The sequence below is a fragment of the Ambystoma mexicanum genome, chromosome 1q, assembly GCF_040938575.1.
Source record: "Ambystoma mexicanum isolate Mex_15411 chromosome 1q, UKY_AmexF1_1, whole genome shotgun sequence".
NCBI lineage: Eukaryota > Metazoa > Chordata > Amphibia > Caudata > Ambystomatidae > Ambystoma > Ambystoma mexicanum.
The window spans coordinates 998,207,706-998,233,828 of record NC_090922.1 but is presented as its reverse complement, the minus strand read 5'-3'; the positions used below and the strand labels follow the sequence as shown (position 1 = coordinate 998,233,828).

Genomic DNA, 26,123 nt, shown 5'->3' with positions numbered 1-26,123 from the left:
ATACGCAAGGCTATTGTTCCACTGGTTTGGGGATATGAGGGGCAGTTTTGGTGTTAGTTGTTTATGGGTTCAGAGGAATTTTGCAGGGCTTTTGAGAGGAGCAGGCACTGGTCATGGCAAACTTGATTTGTGAGATGAGAGGTGGGCAGCCAGGCAGCAAGCATGGACCAGGGGACTTTGCGAATGCATCATATATGGCTGGGGCTGATGGGAATCATAACGGCCAACGACAGAAACTCCATGACGAGGGACCATATATATTGGAACGTTAGGGGTCTAAATAGCTTATATTAAGAGATTCAGGGTGCAGACCTACCTGAAGAGGAAGAAAATACTGGTGGCGTTGTTACAAGAGACACACCTTACCCCTGACAAGCAGTATGGCTCGAGGCACCCTAGGGCATTGTTAATATGGATAGCGCCAGAGGTTGCCTTCAGATTGGTATAGACTAAGCATGAGGATGAAGGTAGGATGGTACCGAAACACGATTTCATTGAGAACAGGGAAATCTGCAATATTAACACCTATGCACCTAATGCTACAACCTTTTTCCAGGTCCCTGTATTCTAGGTTAGTGGAGTTCCATTGCACCACGTAGGTGTGGGGAGGGGACTTCAACTGCACAATCCCTGTGTGGATAGGTCGGAATACAAGTATAAAAAACCCTCCCCACCTGCAAAGGCTATATTAAAAGTTTTTGAACTGGAAGACATAAGGAGGGGCATCCAAAGAGAGGAAAGGGGTTAGTCGCATTATGCTGCTCCATCTGGGGTTTACACCGACTTGGATTATTTGTTCACAGGGCGAACCACTACTTGGAGTTTTTGAGGGCAGAATATCAGGCCAGAGCCCTCTGTGGCCACGCCCCATTGATAGTCACATGGCAGCAATGTTTTGTCAGGCCGCCGATACCAACTTGGCACCTTCGAGTTGAAGCCAGAACAGAGAATCTGAGAATATTTTGACATAAACACGTGCAGTGTGGAGGAGGGGGGCATACTCTGGAATGCCTTCAAGACAGGTATTGCAGCTATAGGAAAAATGGGAGGGTTTAGGAAGGAATTGCTTGAATCACTGGAGAGGGTGGAAAATTAGATGGAGTTACTTGAAACAAACTGAGATGTGTCCGGGGATGTAGAGGGCCGCCTGTTAGAAATGCGACAGAATTGTATCAAAGAATGGGAAAGTCTATGTAAATTTGATTATATAAGATATACCCACAAAATGCATGCTGAGGGAGACAAGGGAGGCAGGATGTTGGCGTGGTTATGCAGTAGAGAAGAACCCAGGGAAATGATTTGCGCTATACAGGATGAGAAAGGAAATCTAGTAACCACACAACACAAAATTAATGAGGTCTTTTCCAAGTACTATGAGACATTGTATTCTCCTGAACAAGTAGAAGATATAGAGAAATCAGAGAAGCTTTAGAGGGAATAGGAATGCCCAAGCTTGACGAGGCGGGGGCGGAAAGTTTGGATACCCGCTCATTGTTGAGGAGATTCTAACTGTCATACAATCCCTCCCGACTAGTAAAATACCTGGGCCGGATGGTCTGCCGGGGGATTTTTATAAGACTTATGCTGCAGCACTTGCACCAAGGTGCCTGGAATTTTTTTGAGGAGCATGGCAAAGGGGCACGCTCCTTCCGAGTATGCGAGAGTCAATGATTATACCCGTACTTAAACCAGGCAAGCTTCCCAGGACTGTGCTTCTTACAGAAAGTTGTCTATGGTCTATCAAGATTATACAATTCTTACTTTTTTAAAATTATTTATTTGTTTTGGTTTTTGAAAAAAACCTTTACAAAAAAAAGAGAGAAACTCCTTAATACGAAAACTAAAAGCAGAAGCCAGAACAAGAGCCAGAAAGATGAAAACCAGGAGATGACCAAGAGATAACCAAGGGTGACCCAGCTGAGACTGACTAATGCTCATATTTGGCTCTTACTATTGGTTCATTCCTGTTGAGCTAGAGAGTATGGAAAATCTTTCCAAAACTTTCACTATTGTAGCCGTGAGCATTATTTCTTGGCCTGCGATCAGTCTATCCCAAAACAGATCACAAGTTAAGCTCTCCTCTTTCGCCACAAATCTTCTGAGCAACAACAATCTTGTTTCCCAGGTGCCCTCACACTCCATTAGCAAATGTTTGAGGGATTGATGGCTTGGAGGATCGCAGTGTCTGCAAAATTTAATGGCTTTATCACCCTGGTTTCTTCTGGCTAGTACTTCTCCTGAATATGTGATGTTGAGTCTTAGTCTCATGAAGTTGCTTCTTATGGCTCTGTCTGGATACTTTGAGGCAACGAGGAAGAGAACCCAATTTTCTATCTATTTTCAGAAAAAGGTTTGGTGGTTTAAGGTTTCTTACACCATCGATGGTAGAAATCCAATCTTTTGTTTCCAGAAGCTTTTTTACTTGAATTGGGTTGCAGATGAGGAGTTCTGGCGTTGTTTCAAGCCTGGTCAATATGCCTCCCACTTTCTTCTTCAGACCGTTGAGTTGCTTTGATTTTGCTTTTTTTAAGATGTTCATTTACGTCAAAGTAAAGAGTGAATTGACCGGCTCTTATTATTTCACGATACAGAGAGAGAAGTTTCCAATCGGCTCGGCGGTCCAATGAGGTCAGACCCAACTCGAATCTGAGGGTTACTAGTGGGGTACACATTGGGAGGTTTAGTGATTTATTTCCACAGAAGGCCCTCGACTTTGTCCCAGTTGTAATGCCAGAGCAGAGGCTTTGCTTCTAGTCCATATAAGAGAATCTCGACTGCTTTAGCTATATAGTATTTAATGAGTGGAAGAAGTGAGAATTTACAGAATTTGCCATTCAACTTCTTCATTTGGGTGATCATATTTGTGGCTTTGTTCAGAATGACTGTAGACACTTTGTTCTGAGAAGGAGAAGCTGTGATTTCATAGCCAAGATATGTAAGTTCTTCAACACGGGGGACTCATTTTACGTCCAAGGTCCATTTTCTAGAGCCCAGATTTTTTTTAGGATGTTTGAAGATGAGAATCTTGGATTTTGAAGGGTTGATTAGTAACCCATTTTGTGTAGCATATTCCCCTAATTTGGACAGAAGCCGTTGCAGACCAATTGCCGAACTGTCCAACAGAACAAGGTTGTCCGCGTACGCCAACCAGTGAATTCTCCTCCCATTTAGCCTCGGACAGGCCATTGAAGAGGGTGCCAAGAAGTTTCCAAGATCTGACAGGAATAAATTAAAGAACATAGGGGCTCCCAGACAACCTTGCCTCACCCCTTTAAAGATCTGTATTTTATCTGACAGATAACCCAGATCGTCTAGCCTCACTCTTATGGTGGTGTTCTTATGCAATTCCATGAGCATTGCTAGTAGAGAGGCTGGTATCCCCCAACTATGGAGTTTCCGCCACAAGAGTGATCTATCTACTAGATCAAATGCTTTGGACAAGTCAACCCAAGCGCCATATAGAGGAACTCCCTCTTTCTCACTAGAGTTTTCACTGAGGAGGTTCAGGATAAGCCCATTGAGGCTGGTAGAGTCCTTTTCTGAATCCTGTTTGATGTTGAGAGAGAATTTGCTTAGAGTCCACCCATGAGGTAAGATCTTTTAGCAACAGCCGCATGAAGATTTTGCTGTCAATGTCTAGGAGGGCGATAGTTTGCTGGACTTAACCGGTCGCCCCCCTTGTAGAATAGAATGACCAACGCGTTCTTCCACGACAGTGGAAATACCCTATTTTGCAGGATTTCATTGAAAAGGCGGTATAGCAGTTTAGCACACATTTTTGGATTTTCTTTAAGTACCCAATAAGTGAGTCCGTTGGGGCCTGCCGCTTTCGATGTAGAGGATGATAGAATAAGCTCCACAATGTCCTGTTCCTTAAAAGTCAGAGACCAGAGAATATCTGGTGGCAAAGTGAGGTCAATGGACCCGGTTTGTTTAAAGTTGTTTGACATATATGCCACCCATTCTTTCTCTGCGACCAGATTACAAAGAGAATTGTTCTGACCGCTCTCTAGTTGGTTCAAAGCCACCCAAAAGCTTCTGCAGTTATTTGCATTGAGTATGTAGAGCATTTTCTCTCCATCTTATGATTTTTTGACCAGTTTCTATAGGTTTGTTTGCCAAGCTTGAGTCTTCTTTACGTATAGAAGGGCCATCCTGCCTATTTCTTAAACGACGCAATGTTTGTTTTAGGCTTCTTTTTTTCTTTTGCGTTTCTTCATCAAAAGGGTGAAGATGTTCTCGTTTACCTACGGCCTTTATTGCGCTTAGCGGGCAGATGGACCAAATAAGATTTCCAAATCTCTCTGGGTGAAATTCATCCTGCCATAGTGAGGGAGGAACTTCAAGAAGTTTATTCAGTGTTTTTCCACCCTATTTGTACTTTGCTACTCCCAGTTTCCCATTGCGACCTTCAATTTCCTGCGTGTTATTGGGGTGCCCAGACTTCTGTATGTCAGAAAACAGAAGTTCTAAGCTTGCGTGATCGCTTCCCCCCTTCCAGTTTAGTGAGAGTTTTGGGCAAAGCACTGAGAGACCGGGAGAAACAAAGATGTAGTCTAAAGTGGACTCTAGGGATCCTTGATGCCAGATTGCGCCCGCCATATCTTCCCCCCTGGGATTTACGTGGATCATTTTGAGATCCCAAGAGATCAGGAAGTCTCTCCACAGTTTTGCTTTTCGTAATTTACCCGGCCTTAGTTGCGCGAGCAGGCTGCTCCTGGGGTGAATGTGATCTGTGTTTAGATCCCCTGCTATTAAAATTTGAGCTCCTTCGTAATCGATCTTCACCATTGTAAGCACAGAATCCAGAATTTCTAGAAACTGCTGTAGTTTGGAGTTGGCGGGATTCCAATAGATGTTGATAATTACAATGATGAGGTGAGGGGCCTCCATTTCCACTTTTACTTTACAGGCTTGTATCCCCATTTCGTTATTGCATAAAGGTGCAATTTCTTTAATACTGGAGTTTTTAAGTGCCATTATCATCCCGCCTGCTGGTCTTCCTTTTAATTTTTGTGAAGCTCGTAGACTTAAAATTGTGAAGCCCTCTATCTCAATGGGATTGACAAGCCATGTTTCCTGGAATAACAGAATATCATTTGAACCTAAAAGTTCCTCTTTCACTTTCTTGCTTTTCAGAAAACTTGGGCCTCTTGTATTCCAGGAAAGTACACTTAAACCCCTTTGCCTAAAGACTATTTTCCCCCGCACCCAATTTCAGGATTATTTGGGATATGATTTCTGGGACTTTGGCTATGAGGTTCTCTTCTAGATTTGATCCTACTGCCCCGGTCCTGCCTATCTCTCTTGGGTTCTTCGCTGATGCTTCCTTTTTTTGAGCTTCCTCCGCCCCTGTTGGTTTTACGCTGGGGTCAATATCAAATAGGCCCTCCTCACTGGTTTTATAGACCATCAGGCCCTCTTTGGCGAGGTCTTCTTTGTTATTAACTAGGGCTTGTTGGGCTCTGCTCGAGTTCAGACCAATTTCTACATAGAACTTATCCTCCCTTAGTGGGAATTTTACATACTCAATCACCTCTGATGAGAAAAGAAATAGGTTATGTTTTTTTTTTTTAACTCAGAAAGTAACACAGATCTACAAAGTGATTTGTTTGTTTTGTTTGACCAATCTCAACCACACCTTTGGGATTCTAAAGATTCTAAAGGCTCCCACATCCAGTTCATCATTTTTCTTTACAGATGTAATATACGTGGATTTATCATTCCTCTCGGCGGAGAGTATGAGATTTCTATGTTTCCCCGAGCCATTCCGGCTATCGATCTCATTTGATATAGGTCTGAAGCCCCATTCTTCTTGGATATGAGTCGGGGGCTGGGGGACAGTCTGAGCTGTTAGTAGAGCTGATTTTGACAAAGGTTTTCAGAAATATTGGAGCCAATTTCACAACAGCTTTTGTAGACACTTTTATAGACTCCTGAGCGAGATTGTCTTGATGGATTCTTTTTGCCCTGTTTTTAAAAAATATTGGGGCGATCTTCATGTTTCCGTGCCCTATTTTTTGACCTCGAGTCCTCAGGACCTTTTTTGGAGATGTTACAGGGTCTGTTTGTAGACCAACACTAGAAGTTTGTACCTTTTGCCTCAGGGGATCAGTATTTTGATTTGAGATACCCTTTTTTTTCCCCTTTTTTCCAGTGACTAATTTGGGAGGGTTATTTTGATTTGGGCTAGAGCTCTTTGGTGAATCTGGGACTGATGTGACAGATGCTATTGTTTCTGATAAATGCTGGTCATTCGGTAGAGCTAGGTTTTTTTAGGAAGGAATTTGTGCCTGTATTTTTTTAAACTGTTTTTTTTTTATTTTTTGGTTTTTTATGAGTTCTTTTTGACTGCGGAAGTGATGTTACAGCTTTTGCACTGCGCCCTCTTTTTCTTGTTTCCCTCTTTCTCCATTTAAAATTTTGAGATGCCACTGGGATCCAGTTTGTTTCATTACAAGAGGAACTTTTTGGGACCTTATCCTTCCCTTCCAGGGGGTTATCGATGATCTCTCCCAACACATTAGTGTCCATGTTGACCAATCTCCTGAATTCTTCTAGGATTGAGTCTGATAGTGGGGTGTCGTCAAAGAATGTAGCGTTCTTGAGAGCCTCTTCCCTGATGGGCTGGCTGCAGGTATGGGGGTTTAGGACTTTCCTTGGGAGGTCTTTTAAGAGTTCCTGTGGGGCAGTATTTCCCTTAGTTTCCTCCTTCAGTAGGGTGTAGATTTGGGCGATATCCAGCCCTTGCTTCACACCTTCGACCTGCGTTTCTTTTAAGGTAGGGGATCAGAATGGTATTCATGATATTACTGAGAGACACCATAGCTGATTCATTCTTGGACATTTCATTAGTTAGTTCCAACAGTAAACCTGCTTGAATCTGTACCTCTTATTTTAAGAGTTCAAAAACTGAGACCAAGGAGTTTAAAACAAAACTAAGGGCTGTCAGTGTGCTGTCACTAGTTTGAGGGGGGTCTGTAATGGGAGTATAGTCATAGAGCCCTCAGAAAGTGCTTGAGGAGAGGCAAGTGTTGCCTCATTTTGTCTATTGATGTCTTTAGGTAGAGGGATCTTCTGAGATCTGTCCGGGGGGGATGCCCTTTCTTCGCCCTCTACAGCACAGTCAAAGGGTTGCCATGTGCTAATGGATAAATTGGTGAGGTCATTGGTGCTTTTATTTATTTTCCTGGGAAAGTGGTCATTTATTCTGCTCCGTAGCTTCTTTGTTATTGTAAATTTCAATCCCCGTTTCCATCCTTTCTGGATGAGGGAAGTAGCGACAGTTTCCTCCATTGTTTGTTGCTCGTGCGTATGGATAAGTGCTTGAGTGACAACTAAAGCTGGCAGGGTTGGAGTTTGGGCAGGCGTATTTTGAGCGGCATTCCCCCGTCTTGTCCCCTTCGGCCAAACACGAGCCTCCCTGATCGAGCAAATCTTCTGTGTCAGGTAAGCTACGTAATCTCATTTGGTGTTTTACAAGTGATAGGAAGTATTTGTGAAAACCAAGCTACCAGAGGATGCTTGCGTGTTGGTGAAGGTTTATTTATTTATTTATTTATTTATTTTTAAAGGAAGAGTTAAGAAACGATCTGTCCAAATTTGCCAATTTTCAACTTCCCTATGGTAGAATTTTTCTATCATCAGCGCAGGGAACTGGTTTAGATTTGCATACAGGCCAAATGTTTGTTAACTTAGTGTTGCGCTTATCCAGTGCCAAACAGCCGCACAACAGCCAGCGCCCTTTACCCCGTCGGGCTTAACGCCGGAAGGGTGGTTAGGTCTGCGTTATGTAGGTGGAGTGAGTCACATGGCTTGTCACGTGACTTCGGGCAAGCTCTGCCTCCTCCAGGAAGCAAGCTATGCTTGGCAAGAGCCCCTCTCAGCTCGCAATGCCGTGATGCTAAAAGCAGGTAGTAACGTTCGTTTTCTCCCAAACAGCAGCACTTCTTAGTCCACCAACACAATTCTTACTGCCTTGTTGGCAAATACGGTTGAGAGAGATAAATCGGTCGCCTAACACACATGGATCCAACTGGATATGTCCCAAACAGAAGCACTGCTTGGAACCCGAGATGCTTGCACCATGTTATAGATGGCACTAGTGGCATGGGGGCAGAGTGTGCAGTGGCTTCGCTAGATGCAATAAAAGCATTTGGCTTTGTTAGGAGGGACTGGATGCACGCAACACTGCAAAAATTTCAAATAGGAAGCCGGTTTTGTAGATGGGTGGAGACGTTCTACATGGTGGCTAGGGTGCGGACAGGGCGACAGATATTGGGGAATGGGTGCTACAGAAGGGAACTAAACTGGGTTGCGCCCTGTCCCTGATGCGGTTTATGTTGGCTCTGAGGCTGATGGCGGTCTTCCTGCGCAAACAATATGGAGCAGCAGCAATTACAGTAGGCGGAGTTGGACAATTAATGTCTATGTAGGCAGGCGACATGTTAGGCTATGTACAATCGCCTGCTACTAATTTACCGCATATACTTGATATAATTGATCAATTCAGGAGGTTCTCTGGCATCCAAGTGAGCAAGGAAAGTCCTGCCTGTTCCCACTCGCGAATCTTTTCAGGGTGAGCCCAGGCAGTCCACCCAAGGTGTGACTACAGTACCAGGTGACGTGCTTTAGATACCTGGGAATCACAGTGAAAAATTAGCACTGCAGCTCACAAATGTAACACACGCAGAAGGGTTTGGAGGGTGTCTACAGAAAAATGTCTTTTTTGCCAGCGACTGCCCTCATCAGTGGCGGGGAGAGCAGCCCTGCTGAAGATGGCGTTGCCCCGCCTGCTCTACCATTATATTAATATTCTATATAATGTTCCCAGAAAGTGTTTTACAGACCTAAACTCAAAAGTGCAAACTTTCATATGGGGAAATGGCAGATGCAGGGTAGCCTTGAACACCCTGCATAGGGAATATTAACATGGTGGAATGCGCCTGCCAAACTTTGAGCTTTATTACTTGGCCGGACTGCTACAGTTCATGACTAGCTGGTTGGCAGATGAGCAAACTCTGGACGCCGGGCTACTGCAGCAGTCCACCGGTGAATACTTTTTGAAGGAAGCTGTGTGGGTTGGGTTTCAGACACAAGAGACAAGTGTAAGGAAGGCATTGTATCAAAGTAAGACAGACAGACACAAGTACCACAGTTCATGCGTGTTTGAACTTTATCAAAGGTGTGATAAACGCCTATCTAGACCTAAATCTAAGATAGGAGAAAGCTACGACCATCAAATAATAATAATGTAGTCCTAGTGGAGACTCGTCAAAATAAAAAGGGCATATACTAAAAAAAAAAAAGTATTGCCACTCTTACCGCTAAGTTACAAATAGTGTGGGGTAATGTTCATGAAAAAGAAAGACGTGTTCACAAAATGAAAAGTCAGGATGTTCAGGCTGTTGGCCTCTTTTCCCCATGTTTTTAGCACAGGACAAAGTGGTTCACTCAAGCATAGCACACTATTGAGTTTCTTCAGCATGAGGACGCAGTTCCATTACAAACATCAGGGCTTTCTACGCCTAAGTCTCTCAAGTTATCAAAAGTCCCTTGCTTCAGAGGGCTTTATGAATCAAACAAACAAAAAGTTCCTTTCCAAGTATTCAAGTAGAGTGATTCATTCTTCACCCTGGATCCCCCTCTGCCTGGCTCAAATCCCCATTTCACAATTAGTCTCCCTCTGCCGGGCTCGGACCAATTACAGTTTGTATTAGCTATCAAAGACTTTGGAATGTGCACAGGGCTTGGCTTGACCCGTTGCAGGACCACTTCGATGTTACAGTTCACAATTTTACACTCAGCTGATACAAAACAGGCACCTTTGAGAGAGCACCCACGTGGTGCCGGATCACTCTGTATACAGTAGCTATTTCGGTTTCATAAAGTTCAATCACATTAGAGACATCTTTACTCATATAATGTTGTCACTTGCAACCTTGCTCGTAACACAGCCCGGTCTGCTATCAGTCTCTGACTCCCTGGGTGTGCTGAATTCACTGGCTGCTTTGTTGTCGGAGCCAAGGACAGTACCACAGCAGCAATCACTTCTCCCCGCCGTGGCTATCAATGCGGGAGGGCCCTGTGCATCTTCTGCACACACTGCACCGTTCTTCAGATGTAATTCCCAGTCTTGCGTTTCTTTTCCTGAATGTTGCGGTTCTTCTCCGAAAAGGTCAAGGGTAGTTCCCTCCTGGCAGCCCTCTCTGGTCTTGCCGGCTTTCTCCTCAGTTTAAACTGCCATCTCGAAATTGCTGCTTCCTCATGCATTCTGCCTTGCTCAGGGTGCCTTTTATCTGTGTGTGGAAGTGTAATGGAAGTCCGATGTGTGTATTATCAGTAATTGCCTGAGTCTGACCGACCCTTGTGTTGGGACACGTCAGGTATACGGCTCTGGAATTAGTCCGTTGCCGCTCACGGTGCACTGTACGCGAGAAAAGGGGGCGGGGATTGAGCTCCTGGGTATCCTACCTGGTAGGATGGGGAAAAGGGTGTTATTGGGAAGGAGATACTGTGTCCTACCCTCCGGTGGCGCACTTCAACTCCCAGAGGACCCCCATCCAGGTGATCCTCCCGCACTGGTCGACCCCCAGGAACTGGTTTCAATAGCGATGGCCGTGTCCTGTCCACCTGTATGACAGATCCCGGTGTCTAACACTAACAACCTTCAGGTTTCTCACAAAAGCTAATACTATGGCTTCTGCAATTGGAATACTGATATGGTGACGAGTGTGAAAGCGTGGACCAGCAACCGGTACTCCCCGAATATCTCGCTAATCGGGTTTGAAGGGACGGGAAGGGACCCCACGATGCTAAACAGGAAAAAATGGGAACCATATGGCATAGCTACTGTTAGGCAAGATTGTATGCAGTACCCTGTGGGAGACCACCAGCTTTGGTCTCCTGGCAATAGTTAACCCAACCTTTGATATAAGCATGTACTACACACAAGTTGGTAGAGTGATTGAGCAGCCAGCTTATCTCAAGAGAGGGCAATGTGAGCTGTAGGGTTATCACACAGATTCACAGTGACAAGTATCCCAATAAAAACGTACACTCAACGTTTCTTGATTAAACAATTATTAATTTATTTAACAGTCAGTTGAATAGGCCTTCTTTAGAATGGGAGCAACACATGTAAAACTTTAAAATATACTTCAAAGCACACTTAGTTTCTCTAATCAGATGATACCCATTGCGGATGGCACACAGACACTTCCTACACCCTCAGGTGACTTAAATAGCTAGGACGCTGCAGAGATTGATTTACATTTAGAGCAATACTGAGTTGGGTGCAAAGGTTAGATATGGGAATAAAACAAAAGTTAACAAATAATTCATGAACTGGTAAGTACTCTTTGAACCCTCGAATGCAAAGTAAATTAACCCTTTCCTGGGGGATGCAAAAGCACAAAGTCTGAGTTAAGAAGAGTCTCTCATGGAGACAGGACAGCCAATGTTAGTTGAGCAAAGTCTAGGGGAGCTGGAGATCTCCTTGCAAGCAAGTAAAAGTCTTGTACAATGTTTTTAGAAATGTTTGTAGAAATGAAATCACTGAAGGGCCACAAGGTTACACGACAAGAGGCAAGTCCTTTTAGTTTTACAGTACCTTTGGTTAGAAGAAAAACTGCTTCCAGCTGGCTTCTGTTCCCGTGTAGGCCTGCAGATCCTGTGTTCCTGGGCCTCAGTCGTGGGGACCAGAGGGAGGACGCCTGGGGACTCCTGCACTACGAAGGGAAGGTCAGCGGCAGCAATGGGCAAACTTCAGATCAGCAGCACTTCGCGGTTTCGGCTCCTCGTGTCTCACGCAAACAACACCACTATGGTTCTCAGATATTACTATGGACTTTCCTCGCATCTGGGGTCCCGCACTCTGTTGAGGTGGCTGCTTCAAGGGAGTCCAGAGGATCTTCCTGGAGCTGGGGTCCGACTTAAAGCGATGCACTCTGTCTGGTGTGCTTCTTCCTGGCACTTGGGTTCCTGCAGCAGCAATGGAAGTACAGCCAGGTCAGAGACGATGTCCCAACGAGTTGACTTTGGGGTTGATTGGTTCCACCAACCCAAAGCGAGAAGTCGTATGTTGCAGCGCTGCTCTAGTCGAGGTGAATTCTGAGCTTCAGCAATGCAGCCGGGCTTCACCGGGCAAACCAATGGTCCATGAGTTGCAGCAAGCGTCTCTTCCAAGTTCTTCTTCGGATTCCTTCGTCCAGTGGTAGACTCTGCCTTCCAAGCAAAAAGCCTTGCCTTTTATGCATGTTTCTCCCATTCATTTGCAGCCTACCTATCACTCACAGCAGGATGGCTGTCCTCCAAGGACAGACAGCCGGCCAATCACCTTTGGGTGCATTCCTGTAACCAAGGGGATTAAACACAGGGAGTTTTGGGCACCTCCCTCACTTCCTGCCCCTGCCAGACACGCTGGAGCCAGAGGTGGGCTTCACCAGTGAATCCTGCCAAAGACAAAACTAACAAAGGGATCTGGTTTGGCGCGCAGAGTAAACCTTTCCAACAAGAAATGGCAGAAAAGAGGACCAGGTCCATTTTGACGAAATGGGCACCCATGGGTGTCTTACTGCAGCTGCAATTGCAGCGCGCGGTAGAAACACACAAGGATAGGAAAAGGTAAACCACTGCCACCAGCCATTAATTGTAGAAAGGGTAACATAAAAATGTTATATGAGAAACTAGACAAAGGGGATACTAAGTAACCCCTCCAGCACCCTATTGTAAGATAGTGTGTGCTGGGTCTAGAAAGTTACAAAATGTAAGTAAAGACCATTTCACTTCACTGCTCTTGGAAACAGCAGTTTCACCAAGAGAAGGTATGTAAAACTTTGGGAAATCTACGAGACTTCCCTGTGTCACTGGACAGCACTGAAGGTGCTATGTGTCACAATGTACAGATGATGCCTATGGAGTTTGTCAGACTCCAAATACAAAAGAAACAAAGAAAACACATAGAATTTAAAGTATAAAGTCCCAAAGTTCAGCATAAGAGCTGGGGGTCTCCAAGGTGGGAGGAATTTAGCACTAAACTGAAAATTCTCCTTAACAGCTACAATAGGTGACCTGCTGGCAAATGGGAAATTGGTATGTTTCAAAACACTGAGGGAACACACAGGCATTCAACGGGGACAGTTCTTGATGTTCCAGACCCAGGTTATGAATATTAGATAAAAGACGGGCAACCCTCGAAGACGGTACTGAGAAGGATTGTGAGCTGGGCACACTGTATGACATTGTGGAAAGGTGGACAAGCATTCTCTAGACAATATGAATTGTTACGGTCTACGCTCAACAAAACTGATCATAAGCTACGAGAAAAATGGGAGGCGGAATAGGGAGGGAATTCACGGATGCAGAATAGTCACGTGCACTAGTGTATGCTAAACGGGTGTCAAAGAATACCAGATTTAAGCTAATTAAGCTGTACGTGTTGCTTAGGGCCTACCTGACCCCACACAAAATATCAAAGTTCAAGGGTACGGGAGCCTCCACTTGTCCTAGATGTTCGCATGAGACTGCTGACTTCTTACAGATGTTCTGGTCGTGTCCAGTAATAGAAAGATTTTGGCAAGCAGTAATATCCAGTGCTGAGGCAGGAGGGATAGAGATGCGAACTTGGCCCCCTGAGGCAGACATGAGAGGCATTTGTTCGAATGAAGGACCTCATTTGTATATTAGCCAAGAGGCTAATAGATATGGCCTGGAAGTCGCCAGGCAGACAGAGCGTCGAAGCCTGGCGAATTGATCGGAAAAAGTGGGCGCTGGCTGAGTCGGCCGTCTGGCGCAAGGCAGTGCAGAGAGGGCTTGGAGAGGGATATATAGACGTTAATGCTTGGGAAACACTGGTGAAAGCAATGTTCCCACCCATCGGACGAGCTCCCACTGTAGACCACCGATTATTAAAGTGCACAAGGGGAGATGTGTAAAGCGCATAGAGAGATGAGGTGTGAAGCTGCACCTAGTTAAGTATTTTTGAGGGGATCATAAGACTGGTTGGACCCTTGAGGCACGCGCACGTGTTCCTTGTCCTGGGAAGCCACACCAAAACTCGAGAAGGACTGGCACCAGCCCCGGTCACTAAACAAAACGATTGCCCGTTTATAGTAGCAATTGATCTAGGTTAATGGGGATTGAAACAGATTATAAACGGACTGGTGCAAGATTGTCAAATGCATAGTACAAGGGTCACTGCCGCCGAACAGCTAAATGAAAAGGAATGTTATGTTGCCATTGCAGGAAAGTGCTGAATCATCATGATCTATGAGCCTGTATTTTTTTCTTATGTTTGTTTTTCCTTTCTGTACTTTGCAGCGTTCATGAAATGCCAATAAAACTTTTTTTTTTTCACAACATGCAGCTTCATGCACTAGTGTATGCTAAACGGGTGTCAAAGAATACCAGATTTAAGCTAATTAAGCTGTACGTGTTGCTTAGGGCCTACCTGACCCCACACAAAATATCAAAGTTCAAGGGTACGGGAGCCTCCACTTGTCCTAGATGTTCGCATGAGACTGCTGACTTCTTACAGATGTTCTGGTCGTGTCCAGTAATAGAAAGATTTTGGCAAGCAGTAATATCCAGTGCTGAGGCAGGAGGGATAGAGATGCGAACTTGGCCCCCTGAGGCAGACATGAGAGGCATTTGTTCGAATGAAGGACCTCATTTGTATATTAGCCAAGAGGCTAATAGATATGGCCTGGAAGTCGCCAGGCAGACAGAGCGTCGAAGCCTGGCGAATTGATCGGAAAAAGTGGGCGCTGGCTGAGTCGGCCGTCTGGCGCAAGGCAGTGCAGAGAGGGCTTGGAGAGGGATATATAGACGTTAATGCTTGGGAAACACTGGTGAAAGCAATGTTCCCACCCATCGGACGAGCTCCCACTGTAGACCACCGATTATTAAAGTGCACAAGGGGAGATGTGTAAAGCGCATAGAGAGATGAGGTGTGAAGCTGCACCTAGTTAAGTATTTTTGAGGGGATCATAAGACTGGTTGGACCCTTGAGGCACGCGCACGTGTTCCTTGTCCTGGGAAGCCACACCAAAACTCGAGAAGGACTGGCACCAGCCCCGGTCACTAAACAAAACGATTGCCCGTTTATAGTAGCAATTGATCTAGGTTAATGGGGATTGAAACAGATTATAAACGGACTGGTGCAAGATTGTCAAATGCATAGTACAAGGGTCACTGCCGCCGAACAGCTAAATGAAAAGGAATGTTATGTTGCCATTGCAGGAAAGTGCTGAATCATCATGATCTATGAGCCTGTATTTTTTTCTTATGTTTGTTTTTCCTTTCTGTACTTTGCAGCGTTCATGAAATGCCAATAAAACTTTTTTTTTTTCACAACATGCAGCTTCATGTTAGATTTAAACAAAATAATGGAATAAATTAGTCCCAATGTCAATCAGAAAGATCCCTTCAGTCATTACCCTAGTTTTGTGCAGGCTTGCAGATGCATTGTATAGAATTATGTATGTTTATCCACAGCAGACTAATGGATGGAGCAGCACGGGGGAGAGGTTGCAGAGGGGTAATGAGTATACAAACAACGAAGAATAACTTTATGAACTAACTCCTTAAAACAACTCCGTACATAGTTACTGAAAAAGCATCTATTTCTGAATACTTAAGCAAAACTGCATCACCTTTTTTCTCTGTTTAGCACCAAGAGGCTAGTACAGTGGTGTTAAGACTAGCTTTTTAAGAACATATACCATAAAAAAATGAGATGCGATTAATAATGTTCTATAGCACAGATAATAAAGAGACGGAATCGCACAATGGCAGGAAATGTTCGTCCTTTTGCAGTTAACAGTTTAAAAATATACTTAAGGGTCGGTTTGTTTGCAGAATCAGGCAAGCCTTAATCATTAAGTTCCTTGAAGGCCACAGGCGTTAAATAGACTTTGTCCCTCAATAAAGAACGATAAGCGGACACACTCCTTGCCAGAGGACGAATACTTCCATGAGCAACGTACTGTTTCACACACATTATTATTTATACTGGAAGCAAATTATTCATAACCAGCAGTGGTTTATGGCATGCTCCTACAATGTATACATTTGAAATAAAGACTATGTGTTGCTCATAAAGGAATTTAAAGATTATCAGGAAAAAGTGCAATAAAAGATTACATTTAAGGTAAAACGCGTTTAATCTGACTACATTAAACTGGCAAGTCAGTGGAGACAGGGAGGAGGAGGCACCATGGCTGGGAACCGGAGGGAGGCGGAACCAGGGGCAGGAATTGCGCAACAGACCTCAGAAAATGGCAAGTCATATTCACATCCATCGACCTCCAAAGAAAGCAGATGGACGGTTACCACATACATCTTCAACACTAATGAACCTGGAGCCAGGCTTTCAAAGGCAAAGTAAAAGAGATGTTATTTACCAGTTGGAAAGAGCTTGTAAAGCAGCGTTCATGTAACAAGTGTTTCCAATGTTTTTAAGTCCTGTAAGACCTGGAAGGAACGAGGGAAAGAAGTCAATCACGTATCTGAAATTTCCTGAGCAATCAGCAAGTTGATAAAACGTATGGTTATACTCACTTTTTCAACATATTTTTCAAGGACATGTTAGATTACAGTGAAAGTAAACCGATCTAAAGGCAAGTGTACATTACATTTGAAAGCTTTTACAAAAAAGCACGAAAACAAAAGTGACATCGAAGTATACATGCTTTTAGTTATTATGAAAAGTAAAAAAAAAAAAAAAGAAGAAAACCTACATGTTTTAAAGAACTAGTGTGTACTGTGTGTAGAGTGCCCGGCTGGTGCTAGCGGAGGGGATCGGGGTCTTGCTGGGCCAGCCATGTAGGCCCTGTGGTGCGAGACGCAGAGGCAAGAAACACTCATCACACCAGTTGCTTTCTTACTTCCCGAACTGCCGGCTTCCGGCAGTGCGGGTCCTTAATTTGCACCTCACATCACTGTGCATGCAGGACGTGGGGCGGATATAACATACCTCCTTCATCCCAATTAACAAAAACGTGAACCAAAACATACACTGTCCCCTGTGCCATCTAGTCCTGCACAGGTTAGTTCACCCAAACATGATAGTAAACCACTCAGTTTCTCAACTTCCCCAGGGCCCGAGGGGCTGCCCTTAGGTTGTACCCACTGGTTTGCTGCTGTGGCATTGTCTCCGATTCCCCTCCCCCTTCTAGCTCACCTTCATCGTGGGGAGGCGGTTCGTCACCTTCCAATACTTCTCCTGGGTTACGGCCTTGTGTAGCGTCTTCCTCAGTCCTTTGTCTTGGGGCGTGCGTGTATGCCTTCTTCTCGTGGCTGTCTCTCCCAGTCAGTCTCTTGCCCTCGGCTCGCTGTCACCATCGTTCCCTCCGGATTATCCTCTATGGCTTGTAGTCATATCAAGTTTCCAACTTTGATTTTGTGGGGTTTCGTAACACCAGGACCTGTTTGCCAACCTTGTGCTTGGATTCTCTTGCTCTTCTCCTGATGCTTATGTGTTTGTTTGCCGCTACTCTCTTGGCTTGTGTAAGTTCACTGTTGAGATTATCTACACTCCTGCTGGGGTGATGTGGCATTGATGAATTCACCATTGTCCCATACATAAGGTCTGCTGGGGGTACGTTTGTGGAGCTGTGGGTGAGTCACTCTGTAGTTTTGTAGAAAACCATATAGGTCAACTTGCCACAGGCTATTTTGGGCTTTGGATATGTGTAGGAATTTGTTAGTGTTCTGATGAACCTCTCCACGTCTGTTAGCTTGCAGCCACCTGGGCGTGATGTGATGGTACTGGATGTGTAGGTCGTCCATGTACTTTTTTTAGCTCCATCCCTTGGAACGGTGGTCTGTTGTCGCTTCGGACGTGCCTCGGCAGTCCGTTTGTGGCAAAAACAATGTGAGTGCTGAATTACAGTGGCCGCTGCCACAGAGGCCACTATTTCCACCTCCGGATACCGAGAGTAGTCGTCGATAGCCACCAGCAGGTATGGCCCCTCCTTTCCTGTGTAGAAACCAATGCTAATGGCTTCCCATATTAATGACCATCGCTCGACTGACTGGATTGGCTCAGGCCCCCGTTATTTGGCATGTAATGGTTTCTTCCACTTTGGCATCTATTTGGGGAACCACTCTGTGTTGTATCCTGGCCTTTGTTCGGACCATTCCTTGATGTCCTTTGTGGGCTAGTGTGACAATTCTGTCTTGTAGGCTGATGGGGATTACCATGAGTGCGCCCCTCAGAATTAGCCCCTCGCTGGTGACAGTTCTTGTCATAGCAGGAACATACCTGTGAGGAAGTAGTTTGCCGCTGGCGTGCGATTGTGTATGCGGCGCAGGAATGACTTCCAGTCTCCCACGATTATTGTGTCCTTTATGATGTCGCCGCACGGGTCGGCTTGTGTGGCTTCCACGATGTCGGCGATGCAGATTGCCTTAGGCTTCAAGGTGTTAAGGATCTGGCAGATGTGCTCTTCCGTTTCTTCCAATTCATCCACCTCGCCGAGTGTTGTGGCTCTTGGGTGTCTGGGCAGGAAGTCCGCCAGATTGTCAGTCCCTGCCTGGTATGCCAGTTCAAACTCTTATTGTTGGAGGTGTAGCAGTCATTTCCCAATTCTGGCTGGTGAGTTTACTTAGGATCCAGTGAAGATTGGGATCAGAGGCTTGTGGTTGTTGTAGGCTTTGAACTGCCACCAATACAGATAGATGTGACAATGTCTGCAGCCCCAAAGAACTGCTATGGCTTCCTTCTCCATTTGTGAATACCATTGCTCAGTGGGTGATGGAGCTCGGGAGATGCAGGCAATGGGTCTGGTCTCGCGAGTTCTTGATTGTTGTACCAGGATTGCTCAGAGTCTGACAGGACAGACATCCACGTATAGTTCTGTTGGTAGGGTTGGATCATAGTATGCCATGGTTGTGTCCGATGATGCCTTGATCCGTTGAAATGCCTCCTCACGTTTGGCTCCAGTCCCATTTCATGTTGGATCTGCTGAGTTCTCACATGGTTTCGAGGTTAGCGATAAACCTTCCACAGTATGTGGCAATGCCCAGAAAACTGCACTTCTGTGGGCATGTTTGGTGGGGTGGCTCCTTTTATGTCTGCCACCTCGTGGGAGTCAGCAGATATTCCATCACTGTTGAAAACGTACCCGAAGAATGCTCTTTTACAAATTCACATTTGTCACTGAATTGTGAGGCCTGCTGTCTCCAGTTTTTTAATTGCCATTTCTAGGCAGTGCATGTGTTCCTACATGTTGCTGGCGTGAATGAGGATGTCACCACTGACATTTAACACTCCCGGAATTTCTTGGATGGCTTTTTGGAACGCCGTCGGGATTCCAAAACTTAAACTCTTGTACGGCCTCAGTCCCAGGTGAGTCGAAAAGGTTGTGATGTATCTCGAATCACAGTGAAGTTTCAGCTGATGGTAGACTGCATGGAGGTCTAGTTTGTAGAAGACTTTGGACCCTGTGAGGTCTGTAATTATTTCGTTGAGTGTGGGGGTGATATGCTGTTCCCTTTTCGTGGCTGCGTTGGGTAGGCACAGGTCTATACAGATTCATACTTTTCCAGGTTGTTTGGGTTTCTGCGTGACAACCATCGGGGATACTCGTGGCGTTGGGCCAGTCACTTGTTCAATGATGTCAGCCGTCTCCAATTCCTGTAGTTCTTTTCCACCAGGTCTCGCATGTGGAACGGGGTTCTTCTGTGGCGTACCGCTCAGGGTTGGACTATAGGTTCGCTGTGTAGCTTCACCAGCTTGCCTTTCAGTCATCCTATGCCTTTGAGAATGCTTGAGTGTTTGGCAAGCAGGTTTGTGATGTCTGTGGAGTCGATGATATCGCAGACAAAACATATGAGTCCTAGTTCCTCAGCTGACTCCCAGCAGAGTAAGCATTCAATGCCTGCGTTAACTACGTAGATTTTTGACTGAATTGTCCTTTCGCCTCTGCTCAGTACAGTTCTGAAACTGCCCACCACCAGCAGTGGCGTCTTGCTGCCATAGGCAATTAGCGTCTCGGTATGTTTGAGTTCTGGCTGTCGACAATCGTCAGAACATGCCGGTCGTCGTGACCTTCACCGACGCTCCTGTGTCGATCATCGTCATTGTTCCCTGACCTTGTATGTTGACCAGGCACTTCGGTCTTCTTTTTCCTTTTCCTTTTCAGTGGGTCGCCTCTTTGTTGAAATGCCGAGACTAGGTGGATATTGCCTCTCGTCCTTCCTGCTTCTACAGCCGTTGCTACTTCTTCAAGCTCGTCCTCGGAATCATCCGTAAGAGTTGTTGCCAATTACCACCAGACGTGTGTCGGCTTGCATCTTCTTGGGGATTGGTTTCAGCTGCGGTGGTTGCGTGCTCTGGGGTGGGCATGATAATCTGCAGACACAGACACGTGCGTAGTGGCCTTTTCTGCCGCATGCTCCACACATGGTCCCTTGTGCTGGACAATTTATTTTCCCGTGTCGCGCTCCTCCACACGATACGCATTCGGTCGCCCCCGGTATTCTTGGTTGCCGGCGTGTTTGTTTATGCGTTTTGCTGCTTTCATCCCTTCGTACTGGACAGTTAGTGATTTGTGCCATCGTTGCTGTTGTTGGTCCAAGTTTTAATTTTTGTAGGGTGGTACCCATTTGTGCTGCTCTTGCGTGTGACAGCTCCATCTGGTGCCCATATTCCAGTATTCTTGCTAGGGTTATTCCTTTTTCGCTCAGTACTATTCTTTGTAGGTTCTCCGAGCTCTCCCCGGTGATTAGTTAGCGCCTTATTTCCTTTTCGAAGTCATTGAATTCACGAGATAGTGCTTGTCGCCTGAGTCTTGTGTGGTATGCATCAAGTGTTTCTTCTTCTGTTTCCACTGTGGTGCAGAAGTTGAAAGTTTCATAATCGGGATTCAATTGTGGCATGAAGTATGTCGTCAGGGAGTCCTTTGCCACTTTATAGAAATCCGCGCCATTGGCCCCACCCAAAGAGTTAAAAATGTGCAGCACTTTGTCGCCAACATTCAGCAGGAGGAGTGTTCTCAATTTTCTCTGCATTGTGACGTCTTTACAATCCATAGCTAACTAGAACATTTGAATCCAGATCATCCAGCAGGGCCCCACTGCTGTGGTACTCCTGTGGTTTCGAAGTGGTAGTGCCAATGATGCTGCTATTTTTGTTGGGGTGCTGGGCCTTGGTGTGGATAGTCCAGTGGTCATGTTGGATTTTGTGCGTTCATCCACCCGTGGTTGTGAGTGCTAGGTAACCACACCTGCTCACCTGTTGGGTTGCAGTGGTGAGGTGCAGGTTGATTAAGTCAGGATGTGCCTCCTGTGGCTTCACCGGGGTTGTCGTCGAGTGTGGGCTGTGAAAAGAGGTTGGTGGACCTTCCACGTGTGGGGGAGACACGCTCCTCTGCGTTTCCAAAAATGTGACGTTGCTCTCACTTAGCAGAATGAGAGCGTGCTGCCAGCCAGCAAGAAGCAGAGGCAAGAAACACTTGTCATACTAGTTGCTTTCTTACATCCCGAACTTCCGGGTTCCATCAGCGTGGGTCCTTTATTTGTGCCTGATGTCCCTTCGCATGCGGGACGTGGAGCGGATAGAACACTGTGGAAAGAAACAATGACTTACCCAAAACTATTAAATTGAAACCTTGGCTTGTAAAGAAGCTACAACTTTAAAATACACAATTATCCAATTCTTTTTTTTTTCAGTAGAAGGTATTAAAGATGTGCTTTGTGTGTCTGTGATACCAAGTACAGTGACAATATGTGCAACTTCAATAGTGAGATGCTATGCATTTTTATTGTTCCAAACATTCCATTCCACCTTGGATTATAGCGGCCAACCATTGTGTAGCTGCTCCTGTGCAGGCCTGGTGAGTTTGTTGCCCTGTGAGCCTTGCTCACGTAAAACTAAAATGAATTTGAATTGCCGGTGTTAGCCGGGGAAGCAAGAAGCCTAAAGCCATCCACCTGCTGCGACCAACCAGGTAGGTCTGGTGCAGCCAGAGAGGGAAAGCAATCACTGCACCCCAGTAAACTAACTCGCCCCTCGAATTACTCCCATTTTCCCTTACTGCATCACCAATGCGCATCTCAGTTAATTGTATTGTTTAGACATCCCACACATCTCCCTAGGAAAGTCGCATTTTGCATTTCTGCCGTCTTTAAAAACTAGGCCTTTTTCCCCCCCTCTTTTTAGGAAAATCGAATATGGGTACTAGGCCTCTCAGAGGGTTGCATCTGGGTGTTCTCGCAGTGCATGGTCACCCCCCAATCATCCGTCCTCCCTGTGGTGCGTTACCTGCTTATGCCTCCTGTGCGCCCACTTTTGTGTGAACCCTCCCCCCTCCAGTGCTTCCTGTGGTGCATGGCTCTGGACTGTGCTTATCCTCCCTCACTCACTCGCCCCTCTTACTTCCTCGCACCCTCTATGGTGCTCTCTATCTCTCCCATCTTCTCAAACTGCTACTCTATCTACTATCCCTCTCACTAACCCTGAAAAAGAAAAGTTCGGGCGCGCACCCGAGAAGCCCTGTAAAGTCCCGCTTTGCCGCGGGTTTATCTTGGAGCTCCTACGATTCTGTGCTTCGTGCTCTTTTTTGCTGCAGATTTTCACTGGACTACTTTCTGAACTACAGCAACCAGGAGGTGAACTCTCATACAAGCACTGTATATACTACGGCTACGTTATATATCTATATAAAGTGCTAAAATACACCCTGTTTGTTTATATCTAGGCATCCTGTGTGGGGAGGAGCTATATATATACGAGGCTCCGCGCGCACCCGAGAAGCCCCGTAAAGTCCTGCTTTGCCGCTTCGCCGCGCTTGTTGCGGTGAGTGGCGAGGCATTTGGTTTTGCCTGTTAGCGTAAATAACTTATAATATTTCTTTCGTTTATTTTTGTTTATTGTCGTTGTGGGAAAATGAAACGAGGCATTACCTCTTTAAAATCGGGGATGCCCCTGGTTTCGGCCTCACATTTTTCCAATGGTGTGAATTCTCTGGCAAATTTGCCATCTACTATAACCAAAAAACCTCGTCTAAGCTCTACCCCTCTTATGTCTAATACGAAATTAAAGCCTAAAACCAAAGTAGAGATACTCTTAGGGATGGATATTCGACCTTTCTGCCGTGAAACAAATCTTGTGAACTCTTTTGAACTCAATAATGGAAGCAACATAGCAACAGTACATGTCCGTGTGGATCAAACATCTGCTGCATTAAAAAAGGATTCATCTTATGGACAATCAGCCAAGATGTTTGCAGCGGAGGAGGGTATAACTGGTGAGACATTAAAAACTGTCCCTCCAGTCGTTGCTACAGTTACGTTTGCTAAAGAAAATGTGTCTCTTTTAGATAGTATTTTGCTAAAAAATGTGTTGACTGGTGCTGTTGTGCCTCTTGGTAAAACACCTAACAGTCCTGCCACATCCATAAGCAATTCCTTGAATTCGAAAATGTCTGCCATTTCAATCACCGGGGATATGCCTGTTATTGATCTTGACACAAATGCCTCTGCTTTTTCAACTCGCACTCTTTCTGAAAACCTCTCTAAATCTCCCATTTTGGTCACAAATATTAGCGTTGCTAATTCTGTAGCTAATCTGTCATTCATTGCTCCAACTCTGCAAAAAATGGCTACACATGGCATCCCGAGTCTTGTTTGGCTGAAACTCACAATGTAAACACTGGGATAGCTCTCACTTCAATGAATACTGCTATCTTAGCTTTAGCTAAGTTGTTTGAGGTCTTAGTCAGAAAGGCTGATGTGCACTCTAATCAACTTAACCAGTTACTAGCTGAGCAACTCACGCTTGCCAATAAATTGGAAAGTTTGAGACAATTTGATAGTCCACTCTCTAGTAGGAAGTCTGTAATGTGTCAGACTTCTTTGCAGTCTGAATTTTCATCACAAGTATATCAGACCATTCCGTGTATTCCAAATCCCATAATTGATCTTATGAGTGTTACACATGAAACTCCTCTAGACCAGCCAAAAAAAATCAACATATCCATTGTTTGATGCTAATATAAATCCATTTGATGTGGTCAAGTCGGGGTTCAAAAAGGCTGCCTCCACAAAAAAAAATCTAAAAACATTAAATCGGGAGCCAAACATTCCACACAAACCAAATCTTATATTAAGAACCTTTCAACTCCTGCTGCGGCCTCTCTAGTCGCGGCCAAAGTGATTGCAAAAAAATATTCCTTACAGTCACAGACAAGAAAAGCAAAGATAATGCCGGTATCGGCTGCACCGGTTGTAGATCGCAGTCCTTTAAACGATTTGATATGTGTGGCTACTGACATGTCTAGAAATACCCTCAAAAGTCAGACTTCCAATGGCTTTTCATTCAAATCCACCTTATCAATGGGAGTTGTGGACAAGGAAATGCGACTCAAAGAATTAAGGCAAGCTATCGATGAATATATGGTATCTAAATCCGTTTCTAAAAATTTGACTTTTGTGCCGGGTGAAACGGCTCTGATGCATAAACCTTTTGCGCCTGTTGCACAGTTACCGCAAATATCTCTACAAGATGTTGCCAAGGCTGTGCCTGGTCGAATCGTGTCCCAGGCGCCAGTTCAGAACAAGACAAACATCTTTGCTGCAGATCCTGTTGTTGCTGGTGACATGGAAAGACTGATCCAGTCTTCATTGATCAAATTCTTTGAGACCTCCACCTTTTCTCAAATTAAAGCATGCCCTGTAGATCAGCTAACTTCAAAGGCTCCGCCTCTGTCAGTTAATCAAAAACGTGTGATTGTATGCCCTAAGCGCCAAGCAGTTCACACACTGACACTTAGCTGCATGCCTGCTCCAGCTAAACAATACAATCTTAATCGTGCCTCTGTTCTCGCAATATTTGGTGAGGTTCCTGAGCTCGATGACATTGGTACGATTGACATCGAGCTTGTGGAATTCATTAATCAATCAAATCGGACTTCTGTAAATCTTTGGATCAATTCGAGGATTGTGGTAAACACAATTTGGGCTGTGAAAACTCAACTTCTTGAACTGGGTTTTACTCTCCATCCCATGTCTGATTCATCAGACCCTTCAGTAAATTGTCAACAGGTCTCTCACGTAAAGCAACCTTTAAACAAGAAACAATTACCGATCTCTAGTACATGCACTTGTGACCCCAAAAGCAGTCAATGTTAGCATCACGAATCTGTAGAATGTACTTTGTCTCTCATTTGTTGGAATTCCAGAGGGAATAGGCATTTGCTAAATAATAGGAGTGTGCAGCTATTAGATCATGATGTAATTTTGTTGCAAGAATCCTGGTTCACTAGTGTTCCATCATGGAACAATTATGATCTACTCTTAATACCAGCAGTGAAAGGTTCTTGGGGGTGCCCCACATCTGGTTTGTTGACGGCTGTTAAACAGTCTTCAACTTTAAAAATCGAACCTAGGTACTCCCCAAATGCCTTTTTACAAATGACAAACATTTTGGGGGAAAATGTCTCATGTGCTGCTATAAATGTCTATTGGAATCCTCTGGGTATTTCTGATGATTGTTTCTTGGATTCTGTGACCAAAGCCTTTGATATCGTCACTCTGGAGGGCCACACTGATTTTATTTGTTTAACTGGTGATTTAAATCTGCACTGTTTGGGTCCTCTATGTCAATCTGAAAGAAATCGTATTGGGAAGTGGACAAGTTTCGTCGAATCTCGAAACTTATTCATGTTAAATGGTGCCTTTCCCCAGGATATTCCACCTAGACCTACTTGGCATCGTGGTAGGAGTGAGGGAATCATTGACTTTATGTATGTACATGCATCCATGGTAAATAATGTAACAGCATTCAACATAATTGACTCAGAGGTGAGTGACCATAACATGTTACACATGACCTGGAGCTCAAACTCTATTGCTGCCCAAGTAAAATCCCCCTCTCTTATGGGCTCCTATAAGGTAAACCCAGCCAGGAATAGATTAATATGGACTGAGACTTCCCAGGCAGCCTTTAGGACATGCTATTATGCTGAACTGAATAGTGGAGAGTTGGGCAATTGTTCTGCAGAGGTAGTATACCATGATTTAATGCAGCTGTTCCAGCCGGGTTCAATTCTACAAAAACTAAAGCAAACACCTAATTTGCATATATTCGATCATGAAATTAGATCTAGGAAAGCCATGGT

At 45.0% G+C, this 26,123-nt stretch overlaps 1 protein-coding gene across 2 annotated transcripts in view; it reads right to left on the bottom strand.

Moving 5' to 3' along the window:
• The window catches only part of USP33 (ubiquitin specific peptidase 33), a 1,143,586-nt gene that overhangs the window by 939,637 nt on the left and 177,826 nt on the right, over window positions 1–26,123 (bottom strand). For both annotated transcript variants that reach the window (XM_069641664.1, XM_069641665.1), the window contains exon 7: window positions 16,404–16,473. In XM_069641664.1, coding sequence (XP_069497765.1) covers window positions 16,404–16,473 — 70 coding nt within the window. The remainder of the gene's footprint in view (window positions 1–16,403; window positions 16,474–26,123) is intronic.